The sequence below is a fragment of the Maylandia zebra genome, linkage group LG12 (genome assembly GCF_041146795.1).
Source record: "Maylandia zebra isolate NMK-2024a linkage group LG12, Mzebra_GT3a, whole genome shotgun sequence".
NCBI classification, from domain to species: Eukaryota; Metazoa; Chordata; class Actinopteri; order Cichliformes; family Cichlidae; genus Maylandia; species Maylandia zebra.
Genome location: NC_135178.1, coordinates 18,819,304 through 18,838,769, shown reverse-complemented (window position 1 = coordinate 18,838,769; position 19,466 = coordinate 18,819,304). Strand labels below are relative to the sequence as shown.

The window sequence follows — 19,466 nt, the reverse complement described above, 5'->3', positions numbered from 1 at the left end:
AACAATACCTCTGAATAATTACAAAACAATGCAACAAAGTTTTGTCGGTAGGGGACTTTGCAAAAGTCAATTTCTGACAACAGATACAGTGGCAGCACAGCTACTATTGTGAGTAAATCACAATTCAAACAAAACAAGAGATGGTGCCGCTGAATAAAGATTTTAAAAAGTAAACGGTTTGCCACTTGATGTTGTTTCTCATGTTAAGCCAAACTGCAGCAGTATCTGTTCTACCCTACAGCTTAAACCTATGGTGAGTCTTTATTAAGAGCAAGCTAGCCATCAGTTTTACAGGATCTGTAATTAACTCCAAACCGCAAACACTTTATACTTACCATCAGCTACAAACAGGCGACGTGAAACACCAGGGATCCTCTAAATAATATAACACTAAACCATTTAAAGATCAAAAACAGGAATCTGTCTGTAACTGAGAGCTGAATTCATTTGCACTTGGCTGTGGCCCAACTTTATGTGGCGCCTGTCTTGTGACTGTGCTTTACCTGGATCCATGGCCATCTGTCATTTTCGGCTGCAGTCCAGGCATTGACCAGCCCCTTCTTGTTGAGCCTTGCAAAGTACGGGTACCACTTCTGTAGGCCAAAGAGAGCACGGTGGGTAGAAGAGGCCGTTATCTGTTGGTTGGAGATTATACCGCCCTCCATGCCCAGTGGGCCAGAGCATTCTGAGAGAACAGAGAGACAGAGAGAGGAAGCGATAGATGAGTCCTCCTATCATTCTAACACTCAGAAATGTGGGAAAGTGAGTTTCAGGAACGCGTATAATGTTAAAAAAAAACACAAAACCACTGACTTTATCCTCCCCATTTTGTTTTGTTTCACTCTTTTTATCTTTAAATGTTGAATTGGAGTCATCATTATGGATTCCCCTCAGTGGTCCGATTCCCCATTGATTCACAATTGATTACTGAGCTTATTGGAAAATAACAATATAGGCCTACACAGCATCACTGGTTGCTTTTATTATCTCTATGTCTGAACACAGTGTAGACCAAGAGTAGCCAAAAAAGGCTTGCATGTGACTTAGGTGGGAAAAAAGCTCCAGTGCCATGAATTCAGTGTCAGCCTTCTGCAATGGACAACTGTCAGAAAACTAAGCCAGCAATAATAAAAGGGAACTGATCAGCTTGGAGTTCCAATAGACTGAGCAATTTGGCACCAGTTCTCAAGTGGAACCACTTCTCAGTTCCCAGATGCTCCAAAATTTCATTTGTATTATATTAGCCAAGGTCATTCAAACTCTGACTTTCTCTTGACTATTGTTGCATTATTTGTTAACTCACTGTTATGTTCACCATAGCTATTTTCTATTCTACTGTCCCTACAATTTTGATTGTCAACAACGCGCTTTTCTCATGTCTCCCAAGTTCTTTTAAGTCACAGCTGCAGATTGGGACTCTTGTCTCCGTCTCAGTGCTACTACACACATTTGATGGACTAACAGGTTGTTCCTTCATCTCTTCCATCAGGAACAGAGCCCCCGGGCTCTCTCCCAAGGAGCTGCAGCCACAGTTGAACAGCATCATTCCCAAAGTCAACAAGCTTTGCAATAGCTTTAAATATCTTAGAGGCTGCATTAAAATGGGGAAGTCTGACACCATTATCCTCAGTCAAAAAGCCCTTTTTAAAGCTGCTGTTTTTTGCAGTTAAGCCTAATTAGTGTGTCCAGGCATATCCAATGCATTTTAATAAATATACCTGTGGCAAAAGGGATTCTGGCAATGCTGATCCAATAAAGAATTTATTGCTCTGCACAACAAGTACTTCTTTGTGTTTCCATTAAAAAAAGAAAAATACTGAGAGATGAAACAAAAAAAAACTTGGCACAGAATATAGATGTAGATGGAATGGGCTGGAGAAGGTGTACATAAATTATACAACATACCACAGTACATTGCACATAAAAATATTGTTTCTGTCGAAACACAACAGATTTTGTTTTTGACAGCTCTGATAATGTAAAAATGTTTTATAGATCCTATATTGTTTGAAAGTACGAATTGCGAATCTGTGGAAAAGCATCAGAATCAAGGAAGTGATGTGGGCAAGAAAACACTGTACGCAACTGTGGTTGCACCTTAAAATAAGCTGTGGCCCATTGACACCAAAAGTGATTCAGCTGTTACTCCACCTGTTTATAATCTCTCACACTCAATAAAGTATGTTAAACAGGGGTGATGTTGCAGTGACACAGCCAGCTTCCCAAACTCCTCATCATGCAAACTTTAAACTGTAACATGCAGTTTACCTGCATAAAAAATGGCGAGAAATTGGTTTCACGTGATATGCAATGTGAAAGAAAACTAGAGAACCCACTCATAGCACTAATAGTAATAAAGATGAGCAGGATTATTTGCTACTTATGCAAAAGTCAGCTAGTTGATGACATTTTAGCAATTAATTATTATTTAATGGCATTGTCTTCTATCTTCTCAGTTATAGTTATAGAAGATTTGTCTCTGCATGATTTTTTCAGTTATTACTGGTCTGCTGTGATTGCAACAGTGTTTGCAGTGTGATGCATGTCATTCTCTATCAATGCTAGCATTATGGAGGCTGAATTCCCCACAACCTTTGTTTATCTTTCACATTTACTTTGGTATGTCTCTGAAAGGAATGCGAAAAAAATAATACCTTAATCGTTAATGACACCATCATTTTTAAACTTTTTCTAGGACCACTGGTTTGTCATTAAAAATCAATCAAACAATTTGATTATTCAAGTAGCATGCTTGTGATTGCAGATATAGTGCAAGAGCTCTAAAAACTACAGCACAGAAAAAAAACTGAGGGAACTTGGAAGAGTCTCAAAAGAATGAGGACACATCAAGTACAGACTTCAGCTCGAGACACAGCTTGCTTATGCTGGTTGAAGTGCAAGTGGCTGTGCGAACCAGCCTTCAGGGGATGCCTGGAGCAATGGTCACCTAAATACTATGAAGCTGCCTTCATCATTTAAACAAAATATCTAAAAAAAAAAAAAAAAAAAAAAGGCATTTCAAAGTCAGTACTGAAACACAGATCCAAACGACACACATGCATTCCAACAGACAACCAAACTGGCAACACTGAGACGTGTGAGAAGGCTTACACCACACAAGAAAGCCAAGAGTCAGAAAAGAGTGGAATGATGAAAACAACCCTAGCATGACTTATCCAGCTGCTAAAAACAGTGGGGTGCTAATCAACAGGGAGCCATGGAGACAGTGAGTAATGTCTGAGGACAGTCCAGGGGGATCTACTGGAGGCTGGAAGGAAGCACAAGTATTTCTTTTTGTGTACACGTAATGACAGAGATATATTTATATATTTGAGTATGGTAAATCACTCTCGCTTCACTAGTTCTACTATGTGACTCACCGCTTCCAGACTGATGAGAGGATGGTGTAGGTGGATACACCACTGGTAAAACTCTGAGAATCTCATGAGTTTCCAATACCTGTTGGACAAACTTAATTTGGTCCTCTGAAAAAGGCTCTCTAAGAATAAACTGGTTTTATTTTTAAATGCAGCCTAGCAGTTGAAACTAAATACATGGAAAGTGTTTTTCTTGTTACTTGTTTGAATCACTGATTCAGTATACTGTTCATTTTAATATACTTCAAATAAGTAACATAATAATAATAGCCACATTTTTAGGCCTCTGTGTCAGAATTAGCTGTTGTTTTTCTTCTTTTTTTGGTATTCCATGATTTGAACATCACAGGAATGCAAGAATGGAAATGATTCAAGTTTGGCACAAACTTTTTCTGGACTCAAGGATGCACTGACAAAAATTTGGTGTTTAGGGTTCACACTGACCTTACAAAACACATTGTAGGCTTCATCTCAAGAATCCTTGTTTTGATTACAACAAAATACTGAACAAATGTCTAACTGGAAAGGAATTAAGTGATGATAGAATGGAAAATGTGACCTTGTTTCACATTTGCTCAGATGCTGAATTAGTAACGCAAACTGCAGATTTGCTTGGATTTTACAGACTTTGGGGTTGCCAGGTTGAAGAAAAAAGTGAACTTTTTTTGCAGAACTGATTACGTCGCCCTAGGAACTTAAAGTCAGGAACAACAGTAACCGGGCAATGCAGAATACGTTTCTCTATTTCTAAGAAAAACAAAAGAGTCTCCAGCCATGATACCCACTCTTTCAGACTTTGCAGATTATTTTCACTGCCTTTCCTAGAGCTGTGCTGATAACATGCTTAAATATACTTTTTTGAATGATATGAACAGAACATGGGCATTGCGGGGAGAACAATCCCTCCTGACCAAATGCAAAGAATGCAGCAAGTTTAATTTAATAAGAGAGTCTTCTTAATGAATCCTGACTTTCAATTTGTTAGGGACCCTGCAGTTACACATGCTTTTTCAGACACTGGCACCAAATGTCATATCACCCAAATTTACCTCCTAAAAATGAAATGGAAATCTATTTTTCCCCATTAGAGCCTGCGGATCGAGGTGCAGTGTTGCATCAACACAATATTATATTTGTCTAGATGTTGTGCCTTTTGGGCAGCTCTCTTGTAAGACATTCCATATAGATGTTGTGACAAGACACTGCTGCAAATCCACGGTCCCTCTGACCTTGTGGCAATGATGGGCCACTCTTAACGAGCTGCCTGCCAGTCGTCAGTCAGAGCAGCAGAGGCAGCCAGCCCCGGGGCCTTGCCCTCCTGGCCCCTGAGCATACATCAGCGTTGCGACAGCACACATCACTAACACCGCCAGTACCGTGATGTGACAGCTGAATCCATCTCCCACAAGCCCTACCTAAAGCCTAAACAAATTAGCGCCCCACTGAAATTAATGCCACCGCACCAATACTAATGACCATGGAGCAAAAAGAGGGGATAAGTCAAAGAATAATAAATACACCTAACAGATGTTAGCCGCACGACAGACGTTCCACAGGTGACAAATGGCGGTGAATAAAATGCACCTGTACACATGTTCTTGTGTAGCTGCAACTTTAAAAGTGACCAAGCTAGCAATGTGTGTTTTAAAAGAATACTGCTACGCTCTTGTTGAATAAAGCAGAACAAACAGAGAAAAATGCATAGCTTGTGTTAGTACAACAATCCACATGCACATATTAACTTTCCTTACATTATATTATCTAAATACATTTTTGAAATAGGTTTCCACTGTTTATTTTAAAAATAAGCTTTCCCTGCTCTACCTCTCAGTATGTCAGCCAATAAAACCTTTGATTAATATTAGCTGAAATACCAGGTGCAAATACTGCACATATTGTATACGTGCTGTGCAGTTCTGAACTTTGGATGGTCTATAGCATATTGAAAAACTCGTAGTCTACAATTACATTTTCACAGAACAGCTAATATATAGGGAACCACTGATGCAATCAATATGAAAAAAAAATGTCAATACAAAATGACCATAATAAAATAAATACTTACACTTTGCGTTATGAGAAACATTAAAATTAAAATGTTGAATACATTGAACTCCTTGTCATATTCAAGAAACCAGTATGAGATGATTTGAGCTTTTTGACATGATGCATTATCCTGCTGGTCACAAAGGGGTCGCTCATGGAAACAATACTCGGGTACACTACTCCGTTTCAGTTACTGTTATCTTCCTATCAGCTTGAAGCAGTCTAGTTATTCTCATCTACCCTCTGGCACAACAGCGAAATTTCACCTTGAGAAGTGCTCACTTGACATCTTCTCTTTCTAGACCATTCTCTGTAAAGCTGTAAAGATGATTGTGCAGGAAAATCCCAGTAGATCAGCAGTTTCTGAAGTACTAAGACAAGCCCATCTGGCACCAACAACCACATTCAAAGTCTCTTAAGTTTCTTTTGTTCCCCATTCTGGTGCTTCATATTCACCATGTCTACATGCCTAAATGCATTGAATTACTACCGTGAGACTGGCTGATTAGATATTTGCATTAGCAAACAATTGAATAGGCGTAACTATCAATCAGTCAATCAGTCTCCTCCGTGCCGCGTCTGTCCAGTACAGAATGCATTCAGCTTGTCAAATTTACATAAATCTGCGATCGCTAGCAGTGTGACTCTGAAGTGCTGTACTGTATGTTTGTAAGTTCTCTCCCCAACAAACACAACAATGTCAACAAAGTAATTATAGTAAATAGTATATAGTAAATAGTAAATAAAGTATTCTGATTCTGATTCTGAAAATGTTTTGCACCGTCAAAGGCACCTGCAGTAGCATCCAAAAGGCAGAGGAAGAAGGGAACCATCACACAAGAAGTTTGACTTCTGGACATGCTAAAGGAAGGTAGAAGTTACCGTATTTTTCAGATTATAAGGCACATTAAGCAAACAAAATCTGATGAATTAATTTGTGAGTAGCCGTGTTGGGGGCCTGCTCAGGGCTCCAAGTTCACTGATATATTAATCCTAATATTTTCCTAGACTGCAGACGAAATCCTCACAATAGCATAATAAACACATAAAGCCTCTTTGAGCTCTTGGGCTTCTTGCAAAAACCTACTCCTTTAAAGACTCTTTCCATGCAGCCAGTGGGAAAAAAAGAGGGCTGGTAAACACAAAATACTTACACAAGACAAGACAAATCCATCTTTCATTTTAGGAGAATTAAAATGTTTATAATATGTTTATAATATTAGGTTTAATTATGTTCCTAAAGAATGTGACCACTATACTATGATGATATGATAACTTCTTACTTCTTCAAATGTTAAATGTTATATATATATATATATATATATATATATATATATATATATATATATATATATATATATATATATATATATATATATATATTATTGGCATCGGTGAGCCACTGTCAATATGTGACATATTGAAATCGCGTTTGAATTTGCGCTTGTTTTTTGCTTTCACTTTGCAATCGCGCGAACTGTGCATAGAGAGCGACAGTACTGATTGGTGAGTGATGATAATTTGCGCACCAATTCCTCTGACATCAACTCATCAATCGTTAGCTTACTATGCAAACATGACAAGTGAAATCTCCCGCAGCAAGCTTAAACATGTGAGAGGTTGATCGCGCAGAGAATCGCTGAGCTTATGTGAGTGCGTGTGTAAAAGCAGCAGGATATATATATTTTAGTTCTGCTGAGCCAAATAAGACAGGTCAGGGTGAAGAAGTGACAGCCAAAGAAAAGCTTACCACAAAACGGAAAAGTTATGACAAATCAGACTATAATATATAAAAATTATAATTTTAATAAATGACAAATTAAAAAGGCATGAACATTTTTTTGTATCGAAAAAATATCGAACCGTGACACCAAAGTATCGAACCGAACCGAACTGTGAATTTTGTGTATCGTTGCACCCCTAATATATATATATATATATATATATATATATATATATATATATATACATATATACACACACAAGTGTGTGTGTGTGTGTGTGTGTGTGTGTGTGTGTGTGTGTGTGTGTGTGTGTGGTTAACAAAGACAGTCACACTCTCATGAAGGTAGGTGTACTACTGCCAGGGTCGACAATCAAGACGGTCAACGCCGTCATGAACAGAAATATAGACAGTTTACAACGAGGTGCAAACCGCTGTTCAACAAGAAGGTTAGATTAGACTTTGCCAGAAGACATCTGCACATTTGAGGGAAAAACAACAACAAAGATCCCAACAAATTTGAAAAGATGAAACCCAGATTAACTTAGACCAGAATAATAGGAAGTGAAAAGTGTGAACAAGGAGAGAAACAGCTCGTGATTCGAAAACCATACCACATTACCTGTCAAAATAGTGGAGGCAATGTTATGACATGGGCATGTAGGCCTGCCAGTGGAACCAGTGACGTGACCGTTAGCTGATTTGAACTCAACAGACCAAACAGAGAGACATACAGTACAAGCAAGCAGCAGCTGAAGGTGGCTACAGTGGATACATGGCTTCTAGACTTCAGGCAGTTATTGATTATGAAGGATTTTCATCCGAGTATCAAAACAATCCTTAAATTCAGTTTGTTTGGGGCCTGTGAAAATGGGGAATATGTATAAAAACGGCTATATATATATATATTTTCCTAAACAAGCAATGCAATACTTGCTGAAAAAACTTTAAGTGGTCACTTCAGTCAAATCTTGGTTGTGTAATTAAAATGCACTGTGGTGATGTACACAGACAAAATAAAAAGAATGGTGCCATTATCCAAATACTTATGAGTCTAACTGTATGGTTCTTTACATTTAATGGTGCTCAGAAAGCATACTGTTCACAGGGTGGCTCCTACAGTTATTAATCCTCTTCACCTGAAATCTAACCCTCACACCCAACTGATTCCTTTCAATAAGAGCCCAGAAACAATTTTCTGTTAGGCCTTTTGTAGAACATATGAAACATTTCCAAGACCCTTTATGTTCAGGTTTAGGTTTCTGTGTTTTTGTAACCAGCAACATGAAATGCATGTTTTTCTGTGCAGCCAGCATCCCAAATGACTCTGCATGAGCCAGCATGAGCCAATTTGACCTTACATTAGGCAGCACCATATTCTCCCCAACACAAGACCAAAAGGCATCAAGTCTCAGGCACTTATATGGCATCAGTAAACATTTGATAGCTACGCACAAAATTTGCAGTCTTTCATCACTAAAGCCTTAAAATGCATTTTCTTTTCTTCTGGCGATGCTAATAATACTGATCATTTTCACTTTAGCTTTTATTTGCCCAATAAAAGCTGGCTGAGCTCACATACTCACTCACAACATCAGCCTCACTTTCTGTTTCACATTCAAACTTGTCCTGGGAGAATACTCAATAATACCTCCCACTTGTACCACTGGCAGCTGTGTTTACTGTGACGGTGCCGTTTTCTGTGTTGGAACTGTGTGTTTTGGAAAATAAACACTTGATAAGGTTTTGGTAGTCATCTGATTCTTTGTGTCTAACACTAAGCAGCAAAGAATATAGCTGAGAATGTGTTAGTGTCATAGCTTTGCCAATAATAACCTCCTCCAGTCACTTTGCATAAGAATCTCACTTTATATTAACACCAGAATTGGGTATTTATAAGAATGCTGGTTTGTAGGGATGGATCTCTTTGTGACTTTATAAACGGTTAAGTCATAGTAGTTATAATGTGTCATGTAGTTCAGTTATTTTAGTTTGAAGGCAAGCATTTGAATACTGGAATTGAAATACATTATTTTTAGTGCTTATAATAATTAATTGTTATGCATTACAATATCTTATAATGTCTTAATGATGTCTTATTCAGAGAAAGTGTTACATTTTTTAAAACGCACAACAACATCAATGTCACATTTGCATAAAGCTGCTATTTACATTTAGGTGAAAATGTTCAAATCTTACTCTGAACTGATGATAAGGATGATACTTCAAACTGTACTTCAAAACTCTCCCAAGTGTACTTATTCATAGAGCCCAAGGTCTTCCAGCTGTGACTCACTAAATCTGCTTTTTCCATGTGGGGATTTTCCTGATAAACTTGCATATCATTGAAAATCTATCATCAAAGGGAGGTGCACCAAGCACTAAAGCAGAAGACAGACGCTCTTTATGAGAATTACCAGCCCCCCTTTTCTCTGATCGATCACTTTGTGTCGGTAATACTACCAGCAGTGCAATTACCTGCAGCATCAGGTGTGCTGTTCGAATCAATGGTATGTTGTAAGAGTTAGAAGGTAAACACTGCCAAAAAAAGAAACAGGAGTACTTACTGTATTGACAGTTCCTCCCCATGTATTCTCCTGGACATTCACAGGAATAGTTGGCAACCAGATCTGTGCAAATGCCCCCATTCTTACACGGGTCCCTTTCGCATTCGTTAATATCTGGAAGAGGCAAGAAAAAAAGAGAGTGCATTCATTTATATGAAGCAGACGTGGGCAATTACAAAGACTTCATCTTCATTAAAATGGATTGGTAGGGAGCACATATTGAATTTTCTCTGCGTGTTTCTCAATTCTGTGTGCACATGGAAGCTCACACAAAGACACAGGTTTCTTGGAACTAATAACTCAAAAACTCAGAGGAAGATTATTTTTGCTAGAATATAATCCACTTCTTGACAGTTTACTTTCTTTGTAGTATTTTTCAGAACATACCACATCATTTGGGTAGTTTGCAAAAAGCCTACTTAGGTTAGCAAAGTATGGGGTTTATTCATCAGAGCTATACCTACTGAGATAAACACTCTTTGAAATCTCTACATGCAGAATTCTCTATATATGCTTTACACACACACAGCAACACACCAGCAAATGTCTGTCAAGCAGAATTAGGCAGATATTCACTGACAATTAACATTCAAACGAGAGCACTCACATTTTTTAATCATCTTAAATCCAGGCCCCAAGACACCATCCAATGCAAAGCCCTCCAAACCCAAGAGATGATCCCAGAAAAGAGTCCCATGTGTCAGCTAGTGTTGATACTACGCTGCCTCCTCTCAAACACACGCTGATCAGTCTCACAACACTGCTTTCCAAACACCAATCAGAGTGAACCAAATCAAAACAACGCGAAGATAGCTATCTGAAACACTGGAAAGAAGAAACTAAAACCCAATGCAGACTCACATGTTTTATTTAGTGCTAAACAAAGACTATGAATTGGAAGAATATCTCCTTACCATCAGAGACAGAAAGCAGAGACAGATCCTAAGCCAGTATAAGCTCGGTGAAAACAAACTGGCAATCAAACGAGAAAGACACAACAAGGCATGGCAACATAAAGAAAGCCCGACATATGATTACTGTTTGATAGGTAAGGTTGAAACAGAAACAGAGATGTATTTTCCTCCTGAAGTGTAAAAAATTTAGTGAGGTAAGGAACACTTCCTTTAACCAATTCCAAATTCAAATAGACATTTCAAAGGAGAAGGACAAGGTACATCTTCCACACATACACATACAGTATGCATAGAATTATATATTAATTATATGTGTTTATTTAAAAACTGCCATGCCAATAAAATAACTTTGAATTGCTGAATTTGAACTAAATATAAATGCTGAATGTACTAGAAAAATAATAAATCAATAGAAACTTGTTAACTTGTTTACATTATTTTCTTTATTCCAATGGTGGATTCAGACCATCCTTAATGCATTACTCAATAACTCGAGGAGTCGTCTGAATTTAATTGAATAACTAATATTTCCATATATGCAAAAAAAAAAAAAATTCTTTTAGGAAAAAAAATTGTTGTCGTTGTCTTACAATATCAAAAGTTCAGCGAGAGGGGAGACTTGTGTGGGCCACTGCTTTACAGACAAACGTCCACTTAGAAAGCATCAAATTTATCACATTTAACAATGTTATTTTTCTAAGTCAGAATAACTGCAGCTGAACTCCTGTATATCTATGGTGCTATAAAATACCTACACTAAAGTGGAAGACGGTGATGACACACAATTTTGCCCCACTGTCAGAAGCTTTTTCCAGCGTGCTTGTTATCCTCTGTCTCTTCATTCAAGTATCACAGATACAGGAGAGCAGAATGCGTTATCACCTTTGCTCTGTAATTGCGCTGCGAAACAGATTTTCTCTGACTGATTCATCAAACTGGTTATCGAAGGTGACACAACTCCAACCCCACCCATTACACCCCATTTGCACTCTGTTCTGTTACAGGTAGAGTTAACAGCAAGAAATTACAGGGATGATTTTGAAGCAGCGAGAGGAAAAGTGGTGAACTTTTGAACAATTTTTAACAAATTTCTAATGATTTGACTTCCAAACTTGCCTATGGCTGCTACAAGACTCCTCTAACACCTACCCTGGGCTGTCTGCGAGTTATAAGTACATTTTGGCTTCATGAATGTGTAACTAGGCTTGAGATTTAGGAAGCTTAAGAAAGTGAAACATGATTAAAGTAAGTCTGTTATGGTGCTTCATCGCTTTAAGATTTTATCTGTAGCGTACACAATAGCGCGAGTCACTTTTATTATCTCAAAATACATCTTTTTTTTTCAGGGGGAATGTTGGACGCTCAGGAGGAATATAGTCAGGTCTTCATGCATATTGGTCAATGTGGTGGTGTGACTAGAAGCAGGAACGTCTTTAATCTGCAGTCGAGCAGAACAAATAAACAAACGGAGTGAAATAACAGACGTACAGAGAGAAAGATGTGAGAAATGTTTTGTTATTGCTCAGTAATTTATAGGCAAACTGCAAGACAACTGTATTTGGGTAAAATTATATTTTGATGAAACTGAGCGGTAAAGCATTTCCTAAAACATAATAAAGTTTTGCAGATTAAACTTGAAACACACCGTAACAAACACTGTTTTCCTTTATCTGGTATGCAGGACGTTTGCCTGTGTGTCGGTCTTCTTTCGGACATTTAAAATTAGATATAATCTTCAGCACAATCTCACATTGTGTTCCTTTTTTAAATTTATTTTTAGACAGCTGTAATGTAACAGTTATCTCACTTCAGATAGAGATAATGTTACTGAAGCTCTGCTATTTGTCAATTGGCTGCCTGTACAGCCATTTCTGTGTAATGCAGTCGATGATAAATCAACTGTGCTGTGAACCAAAATACAGATATTTCAAATGCAATGTAACCTAACCTGTAGAGTTCAATGCATCAGTCTTATATAAATACTTAGCCAGCGTGTGCTTTACAGAGGACAACAATAAGCGGACATTTTCACAGTTGGAGCACAAATCCTCATCTTGAAGAACAGACTACAACAACACACAGAATTGCTGAACCATATGTAGTCAAATCTAAACAGCATGGCTTACTTATATTTGATTATATTGTAAAATACACTGAATATGTTTCAATGTGTTACAGTCCTAGCCTGTCAGCTCCATCTCTGGCAGCCACATGACAATTTTGTGGCAAGTATCTTTTTAGTTTTTAATCATTACAGAGGCAGTTTGTGATCGTCTGTGCACGTCTATGCTTGGCTGTTTTTCGCTGCTTCACAAAAAAAAAAAGAGCCATTTTAATACAAAGCCATTAAAACTTCAGTTTTCAGTTGCTGCACGGTCCCATTCCTCCAAAATTACATCATGATTACATCTTTTTCATTGTCCACTAGGGTGAATGCACTAGAGTCTTCAACTGTGAGACGACTGAAGAGATGTACTGAATGCTAAGTCAGAGCCTGGGTTACAATCTGAACAGGAAAAAAGCAAAAACAACCAAAGAGACAATAACAACTTCATGACACTTTTGCAATCACAAAAAATACACTTAGTAAGAGAAGAAGGGGCAGAGTAATGAGGTCTGTTTTCTCAACAACTTATCCATCTTAGGGTTGTGGGGCGAGCTGGGAGCCTGTTCCAGCTGAAATATGTTCATAATTGGTCCACTTTAAATAAGAAATCACTTTGAACAACAAAAAATATCTGATTTATTTTGTAGTACTTGCATAAATGTTGTTCAAGGTTAGATAGCCTAAACCTTTGAATGTCTGTGTTTTAACCTCCAAATTGCTTGCTACAATCAGATACAAACAGTACAGTAATTAGGTGTTATTGTGCTTCACAGTAGCTGATTTGTGTTTGTTTTTAACTGTGCTTTGATAAGCGTAGTATAGGACAGTCTGATTATGGCAGTAGGGGAGCAACACAAACAGGCCCTGCTACTTGCTTCTCTGCAATTTCTTCAACAGATCAGATCAGAAGAATGAGGTGTGCTTGTGGCAGAAGAGCAACACATTGGTCTCCGAGAGCTGTAGTGGCGACTATTTTTTTGTGCGCATAAAACTAAACAACAAAAAAAAGTATGTAAAAGGGCATGAAAAGCTGATAAATTTAGCATCAAAGTCGCTAAGTTGGCAGCAATGAGGTGAACTGAAGTGTGAAGATCACTGCTGTGAGCGAGAGGGATGTCATTCGCCCAAGCTGAGATGGTAATTATTTCCACATTTTGGAAAAACGAATATCCACATCTCACGAGTGAAAAACACATGCCAAACCAACAAAGGAATATCTGGATAGTCAAAAACAGATTCGTCAAGCTTTACATGAAACCACTCTCACCCTGACAACACATTATTAGCAAAACATGAGCAAAAACATGCTTGTCAGAATGAAACATTGGTTAGAGAAGGTAAATGAAGTGAAAATGGAATATGTTTTATTTAAACTGTAGTAACTCGGGTTGTATAATCACATTACAATTATCAATCTTCAAAACCTCCAAAAGCAAGTCAGCTTTTATTTGTTTAAATGAAGATATTCAAAAAAACAGCAATTTTAGGCAGTCTTGACAATTACAAAAACACAAAAACTTATGATTATCATGATTATGATTATTACCCACTGAGGAAACAGTTACCCCTTTCATATCACATTAAACTAAAGGGTTTTTTTTGTTTTTGTTTTTGTTTGTTTTGTTTTTTTTTGTTTTTTTTGGGGGGGGGGGGTGTTAATGGCGCTATAAGCTCTATTCGCTGCTCTGCTTTTTTGTCATTGGTTTTCACTTGCTGTCAAATCCATTCATTTTGAAAGTTTGACATTGGTAGTCTCATCCAGTGACCGATCTGTCTGTGTTCTGTGAGCCAATCAAATCTCCAGCCTCTGTTCTTTAAATGAATTGTCTGTCACTGTCACTTTGTCTCTCATGCTGTCTGTCATGTATCCCTCCTCCTTCCCATCCCCGCTTCATCCAGGTTATTCAGCGGGCCTCTTCCCATGTCTCCATTCGCCATTCAGCCTTTCGCTCACTACATAAGGGATTCTGTTTGATGTCATTTCTTATCACACCATAACCACCCAAAATATCTAAATTTTGCACGTTCATCTGTTTTCATCTCTTTATCAGTTTTTTTTTTCTACCAAATGCTGTCTCCTTTTAAAAGTTCAGTCTCTATTACCAGTTACAGAAAAGCTACTTTTCTGTATAATCACTGCATTAACTGAATGCTGAATTGACTGATTCTGGATCTAATAAAAAAATTAAAATTTTATGAAAAACTCAAAATATATAGCACAAATGTTGCTTCCTTGCAGCCCACAAGGTCTTGAACAGCATACTTTGCAAAGTTCAGTGTGCACACAGGCACAATCCACATTCACGGTTATTTCACAACTGCAATCACACCACTTAGAAATGTGATGCTGTTGCTACAAGTACATAGCTTGTTGCCACCAGTAGGTTCAATTATAGAGGTAAGCCAAATGGCTCGGCCACTCAAATAGCCTAGAGCACAACAATCCACAGAGAGAGGAAAACACAGCTAGTCCATCTTTGCGATTTGCTTTCCTTTTATGAAAGGCCATCAGCTCCTAGGAGATTAGCGTGGGGAAAGTGAGACTTGCCAGTAAATCAGTTGGGAGAAAGGGGATTACTTTGGGGGATGCAGTTAATCCAACTGGTAGAAACTGGAGAAGAGAGGAAAAGGTAGGGATCGAGATGGCGAGAAAAAAGATTATTATGAAAGCAAAACAGGAAGCGATAAAATAAATAAATAAGGTGCCAATAAATAAACTTGATTTACATGAATTGAACAGAGTCACGTGGTGGTTTGTCACTCACAGTTAGCCAAAATCCACCATTCTACATGTTTCATTAAGGCCTGAATTTTGTAATCAGAACAATTTAGCAAACTAGCATGAGTAGAATTAACTTAAATTTCAATTGGATTGAAAAAAATAAAAGAATCCATCCATCCCATTTTCTCATTGAGATCTGTATTGTAGGGGCCTGGAACCAATCCCAGCTGACATTTAACGATGTCATTAATTGTTTTCTATTTTTAGGCAATTAAATGTGAACCTGTATAATGACTGTCCAGCCAGACCAATGAAGCGTGTAATGTTTCTATAGAGCCTGCACAAGACTGATTCAGCTAAGACTCTATTGAATGGTACTCCCTGGTAATTTATCATAATTTATTCATTTGTGTCTCTTTAAATTTGATATTTCTGATTTGTCAAAATTTCATCATTATCACATCTCCAAAAGATAAAATACAATTTTTTAATAAAATTCCTTAGCCTTTGGCCATACCATCATCATGCTCTTGTCAATTCACTGGAACATCTTGCTCCCTGAAAAAAAAAAGCCAGACAATATGGAGAGCAATGAGTAGTCCTGTGTGTCAGGAAATAAGACTGGCTCCAAGTATTAAACTGACTATGATGTGTCCAGGGAGCAGGATCAGGCCTGTATAAAGACGGTTCACCCAAACTCTGGGCTCCACTGGACTCTTCATCTACCCCTAGTACAGCCATTCACCATAACTAAACAGACCAACAACTCTGCTTTCAAGTGTATTTAATGGGTCACATCTTGAAAATTAGGATTTCTAAAGCACTATTCACCACCCATGGTCTGGTGTTTTCTTTAATACGGTCTATGGAAGCTTAATTTGCACAGCAGAATCATATTTAAATATGCTTCTAGTTTCCATTGGACTGTATCTAGAGGCTATGGCATCAGTATGTCCAAACAGCCCAAACAACAACTTAAATCACATAAATGATTGAAATAAACGGCTGCTAAAAGCCTTTAATCCTCTCTAACTTGTTAAGCCCCCTAACTTAATTAGCTGAATGAAAGGTAATGTCCCAGTAGTATTGCCCCTACATCACACCCACGTCCTTCATTAAATTACAGTCAGATGTTGGGCAAGACTGGGTAAAGCCTTCTTTTATACCCCTGCCAAGGCACTGTAAGCCACAGAACTGGAGGTTAGTCAAGACTTTGTTTTCATAAGGAGTTGTTTCACAGTGTTACATCTTTGCATCTGGACATACGGTAATTTAGCTTACATGAAAAATTTCCCCTGGGGAAGATTCATCTCATCTTATCTGTTTTGTGTTACTGAGCCAGCAAATGCAAAAGTATTTGGTAAGCAAGCTGATCCTCTAGGCAAGAATGGAGCAGTGGTCTGACCTCTATGGTCCGTGATCGACAGCAATTAAGTGGATCACCGGTTGTTTATGCCTGCCACATAATTAACCCCTGACCTTGGACACCCACACTTTCTTGGAAGTAATCATGCTATTCGTAATAGTGGTTAGAGTTCCTCTGGGACAGGCTGGTACTGATATCTTGTGATTCATAGCGGTGCTGTAAATGTTTGATCTGATACTGAAAATAGATTGCAATCGATGGGTGAAAAAAACGTAGAAACCCCCCAAAAAACAAGCATATAACCAGTGTGGTAAAATACTAATGTCTTTAGTTAATGGGCTATGTACCAGTGAGGAAGTTACAAGAACAAGAATTTCATGTCTGATGATGATTATTTATAGTTTTCAGTTCTTTCAACTAAAGAACATACAGCAGCAACAGTAGATTATGTTATCATTCAGTGGCAAAGGTAGTTTATGTGATATTATATACGGCGCAGGTCAAGCTAGAGGCACGGCACTACTTCAGTTTTGATAAGAACAACATATCTCATGCTGCTCTTGCAATCATGCAATGGTCTTGCTTACTTCTTTTGTGAAAATACATGTATCCCATCTCCCACACGGTTGTTTGAATGTTATGCATCTGCTCATATCTCAGTGGAAAAAATACACCACCCATTGAGCTTTAAGTGCAGATTTAAGGCTTAGTTGTTATGCCAATTATAAAATCTAAATGCATGATATTATTTTTCTGCCTGCATTTCAACCTAGAGGTCTTGATTAAATAAGCTTTAGCATATACTCAGAAACATTATACATGTATGCACATATTGTAAATACAGTAGTTATGTAGAACTTTTTCTTTTTGTGGATTTTTTGGTGGAAACTTCTATAATCCTTTTGTGCCAACAGGTCTCCAGAAATGCATCTTTGTATATGGACCGTCATCTTTGGATGTTGGGTTTGCAAAGTCCCAGTCCGGTGAAATGTGTCTAGTCTATGCTACATGAAGCAAAGACAAGCCCTGTCTTTCCAAGTTGAGTCAGCGATAGAAGACAGAACAAGGAAGTGCCTGTCTCCACTGTCAGTCTGTGCTGTCAGTCTATCCTTTCCTTAGTCATGTGAAGTGACTATCACCACAAAAGGCAGAATTTCTATTAAGGGTCTGATGAAGTCAGTCAACCAGTTAAAAGAGAAACTTCATCCGATGCGTCTGTGAAACGTGTAGTCGCAGTAATATAGTTAAGATGCTGTTATTCGATTCTCAGCAGCATACCGGTTTTATTGATGACTAAAAAACTTCTCATCTCATCCCAGCTTGTTTTCACAGTGGTGCACATGTGGCGTGTGTCAGGGGAGATGATGATGCATGAAGCTGTGAATGCAGGATTAAGAATAGTGTATTCCAAGGACATGCTTTTTGAAGTGGGATTAGCCTACTGAGAAGTTATTCACAGCAGCACTCCAGAAGCCCTGGAAAAGGTGTCTTAGGATGCACTGCAGAGGTTTAAGTATCTGAGAAGCAAAACACTCATCATTTTGAAGATATGCAGACTGGGGGGCTCTGCCGAAACTGGGATGTGCAGAATGTGAAGAGCCCTCAGCCTGGAGGAAGAATGACACTCAGAGTAAGGCCTTAAGTGTCATTTTAAGCTTACAGATGGAGCCTCCACAGCAGATGTGTGAAGGGAATACTGATGAAATTTGGAACAAAAGAGTGTGATCCACAAGCTCCTTAATGTTACTCAGGTACACTTGCTAGAATGCTTAAATGACATGAACGGAAAAGGTAAAAGGAGATGATGGGCAAAGAGGGAAAATCAGAAGAGACATGTACTCTTACAAGGCTACTTTCTGCTCTTATATCTACTTACAAGGTCACAAAAATACTACAAAAGCTCTTAATACAGAACAAATAAAAATGAAGTGGGAACTGGTGATATCTACCTAACTGGACTACTCATACTCAGTTTCATGTATTATTGATTTCTTCAAAATCAATAAAACAACAGCCAATTTCTCTCCATGAAAAATATAAATTAATACATAAATAAAGGCAGCGTGTGGCATTATTGCAAAGTGGAAACATTTAAGAACGACTGTAACTCAACCACGCAGTGTCAGACCACATAAAGTTACAGATGACGTTCACCAAATGGTGAGAGGAAATGTTGATGAAAGTGGTTAATGCTCTGCTGACTCAATAAGTGCAGAGTTCCGAACCTCCTTTGGGATTAACATCAGCTGGGAGCTTTGTTGTGTAGTTTTCCATGGCTGTTTTTGAGCCGTACATCACCTTATCTCAGATGGTCTGGTGTAAAGCCACCGGTGGACTCTGGACCAGTGGAGTGACAATTCATGTTTCTCTATCCATCAGTCTAAAAGACAAGTCTGGGTTTGGTGAATGCCAGGGAAACATTATTTGCCTGACTGCATTGTGCAGATTGTAACATTTGGTGTATTAGAGATAATCCTATTGGGATGTTTTTCTAAGATTGGCCTGGAGCCCCTTAGTTCCAGTGAAAGGAAATCTTAATTCTTCAGCTTACCACAGCATTTTGGACAATCTCATGCTTTCAACTTTGTGGGAACAGTTTGGGGAAAGCCCTTTTCTGTTTGAGCATGACTGTGCCCCAGTGCGC

General features: G+C 38.2%; 1 protein-coding gene across 3 annotated transcripts in view; it reads right to left on the bottom strand.

Annotated features, from left to right (window-relative positions):
- The window catches only part of edil3a (EGF-like repeats and discoidin I-like domains 3a), a 126,852-nt gene that overhangs the window by 51,615 nt on the left and 55,771 nt on the right, over positions 1 to 19,466 (bottom strand). For all 3 annotated transcript variants that reach the window (XM_014414032.3, XM_014414033.3, XM_076890805.1), the window contains 2 exons: positions 9,714 to 9,827; positions 504 to 685 (listed from right to left, as the gene is read on the bottom strand). In XM_014414032.3, the coding sequence (XP_014269518.1) occupies positions 504 to 685; positions 9,714 to 9,827 (296 nt within the window). The remainder of the gene's footprint in view (positions 1 to 503; positions 686 to 9,713; positions 9,828 to 19,466) is intronic.